The sequence below is a fragment of the Arachis ipaensis genome, chromosome B03, assembly GCF_000816755.2.
Source record: "Arachis ipaensis cultivar K30076 chromosome B03, Araip1.1, whole genome shotgun sequence".
NCBI classification, from domain to species: Eukaryota; Viridiplantae; Streptophyta; class Magnoliopsida; order Fabales; family Fabaceae; genus Arachis; species Arachis ipaensis.
This window is the reverse complement of record NC_029787.2, coordinates 64,475,367-64,478,240: the sequence shown is the minus strand read 5'-3', so window position 1 is coordinate 64,478,240 and position 2,874 is coordinate 64,475,367. Positions and strand designations below refer to the sequence as shown.

Here is a 2,874-nt window from a genome sequence, read left to right as displayed (position 1 = left end):
ATAAATGTTATAACAACAAAAGAAAAAGACGAAATGCATGACACTTTTGTTTAGGGAATGCTTTTTTGGACCAATGAACAACTAGACCATTTAGTTGGACTTTACCGTAAAAAATAATTTAAATGGTTTTTGGGATTTAAAAGCCCAACAATTATTGGCTAAAATAATGTTTCTTCCTAATTTATTTGTCCAAAAAGTCGTTTCTGTTTTGTATTTTCTTTAAGCCACGGGCACCTTTAGATACATGTTTAAAAAACAGAACCTTAGAGAAAGAAGTTCGCTTCCGCTGGTTACATCCATCAATATATTTGATTAATTCTTAAAATATTTGTGTTTACAAGGGGGATAATAATATGCTATATGAATATGCTAATTATTAATAAGAGGGTGATTATTAAACTACAAAATAATTAGCACTACTTTCTCGTGGTTCTGACGGAAGCATCACATGCACCTCCATTTAATTTTAGCCTATAGCTAGCTAGGCTCTAACTATGTATATAAATATGGCTAGATCATTATGTTCTTCAACGTCTCAAGTTAAATCGCACATATATTGTGGTCATTCTTTACAATATTAAGGGGTAAGGCTACAAAGGGAGGCTAAAAATGCCTACACTTGTTGCCCAGCCCTATTCTTTGAGCCTCAACCCCGTTCTTACTGCGTCAGGCGTTAAGGGCAAACCAGTAACTTCATTGTCCTCGGAAGGCGATGGAATCTTTGGTTACATTCAATCTGTGATTCATGACAAACAAGAAACGGAATCGCCGTTCATGGTTCTCGATTTAGGGGTAGTTATGGACCTCATGGACAAGTGGCACACGATGCTTCCAATGGTTCAACCGTTCTATGCGGTAAAGTGCAACCCTGACCCATCCTTGCTTGGATCATTAGCAGCGATGGGTTCGAGTTTCGATTGCGCCAGCAAATCAGAGATCGAAGCAGTTTTGTCCCTCGGCGTCTCGCCGAATTGCATCATCTACGCTAATCCATGCAAATCGGAGTCGCACATTAAGTACGCCGCTAGCGTCGGTGTCAACGTAACAACCTTTGATTCAGAATATGAGGTTGAAAAGATCCGAAAATGGCACCCTGAATGCGAGCTTCTCCTCCGCATAAAACCTCCAGAAGATGGTGGTGCGCGATGCGCATTAGGTCGCAAATATGGCGCACTACCGGAGGAAGTCCCGACGCTCCTCCAAACCGCAAACGATGCAGGCTTGAAGGTCATCGGAGTTTCCTTCCACATCGGTAGTGGAGACGCCGATTCGAGAGCCTACCACGGCGCCATCGCTGCCGCTAAAGGAGTTTTTGAAATGGCTTCTCAATTAGGCATGGCTAAAATGCACGTGCTGGATATCGGTGGCGGCTTCACGTCTGGCCCAGGGTTCGATGCAGCTGCAATGCACGTGAACAAAGCTCTTGAATCCAACTTTGGAAACGAAGAGGGCATAACGGTAATTGGAGAACCAGGCCGTTACTTTGCAGAAACGGCTTTTACGTTCGCGACAAAGGTCATTGGGAAGCGCGTGAGGGGAGAGTTGAGGGAGTATTGGATTAGCGATGGGATTTACGGGAGTTTTAACTGCATAATGTTTGACTTTGCAACCGTCACGTGCAGGCCTCTGGTCATGTGCGGTGAGAATATGGTTCCCATGTGCTTTAAAGACTCGAAAACATTCTCGTCTACTGTGTTTGGGCCCACATGTGATTCGCTTGATACGGTGCTGAGGAACACGCAGCTTCCTGAGCTGCATGCGAATGACTGGCTTGTGTTCCCTAACATGGGTGCTTATACCACCGCTGCAGGGAGCAATTTCAATGGGTTTAGTGCTTCAGCCATCACTACCTACCTTGTATATTCAACTCCTATAGCCTAGGGAAAAGACTTAGTTATGAGTTCTCATCCATCTGGCTTAGATTAACTTGATAGGCTACAACAAGATCTATATTTTGTACTTATTTTGAATTATACGTCTACATCAAAAGTAGTAGCGTGAGGTTCTCAATCTCAATTTGCATATCTCTGTGTGTGTGTGTGTTTTTTTTTTCTTTTTGTTTTTTTATCTTTCTTTTTAATTTGATGTCCAATGTTGTGAGTAAGAAATTAAAATTGATAATAGTACAACATTGCATTTTTTTTTTTTGGTGGCTTAAAACAAAATAAACAAAAACTAAGAAAGAAAAAAAAATAAGAAACTGTTTAAGAAAGGTAGTCCCGCTGAATACTACTCTCAAATTCCTTCCAAGACAATGGAAGCTCCACTTGGGGAGAAATAGTCCTCATTGCAGTCTTTGCCATGATGTCTCTTAAGAGCAACCGAAGATCAGCACGCCATTTCCAAAACATGATATCTCGGATTTTTAACACCAAAGGATCAATAAACCCAGAACAATCTTGTAAATTATTGACAATAGTAAAAGCCTCCACACAGTCTGTCTCACATATAATGTCTCTTTGTCCCGAGTCCCATGCTAAAAGAAAGCGTCTCCAAATAGCAAACAACTCTCCTTGCAAAATGCTACGACTCTCAATTGTTCCCAGACAGCCTCGTTGCCACCTTCCCTTCCAATCTCTGCTAACACAAGCAAAACCAACTCGAGCACCACTGCCAGGATAGCTAGCATCACAATTAATCTTAAAGGTACCCACTGAGGGGGGGATCCAAGAGCCATTAATGATTGAGGGGATAGATAGTTGTTGCAACTCAAAAATATTTCGAAGCTCCTTTTCTAAGGACAAAGCCATACCAATCACCTTGTCTGTAGTCCAATACTCGTGAGGATGAAAGATCTCGTTATTTCTCGAACACCAAATCCACCAGAGACCGGAAAAGAATCTAAAGGGGCGTTGTTTGCTATTATGTAAGAAC

General features: G+C 41.7%; 1 protein-coding gene across 1 annotated transcript; it reads left to right on the top strand.

Moving 5' to 3' along the window:
• On the top strand, positions 516-2,024 carry LOC107634464 (ornithine decarboxylase-like). Its single transcript, XM_016337953.2, has one exon. It carries the CDS (start codon positions 610-612, stop codon positions 1,879-1,881), a length of 1,272 nt encoding a protein of 423 aa, XP_016193439.1. The 5' UTR covers positions 516-609; the 3' UTR covers positions 1,882-2,024.

Bases quoted from the DNA above. Each gene is read 5' to 3' on its own strand.
- LOC107634464 (XM_016337953.2), top strand. From the start codon at position 610: ATGCCTACACTTGTTGCCCAGCCCTATTCTTTGAGCCTCAACCCCGTT.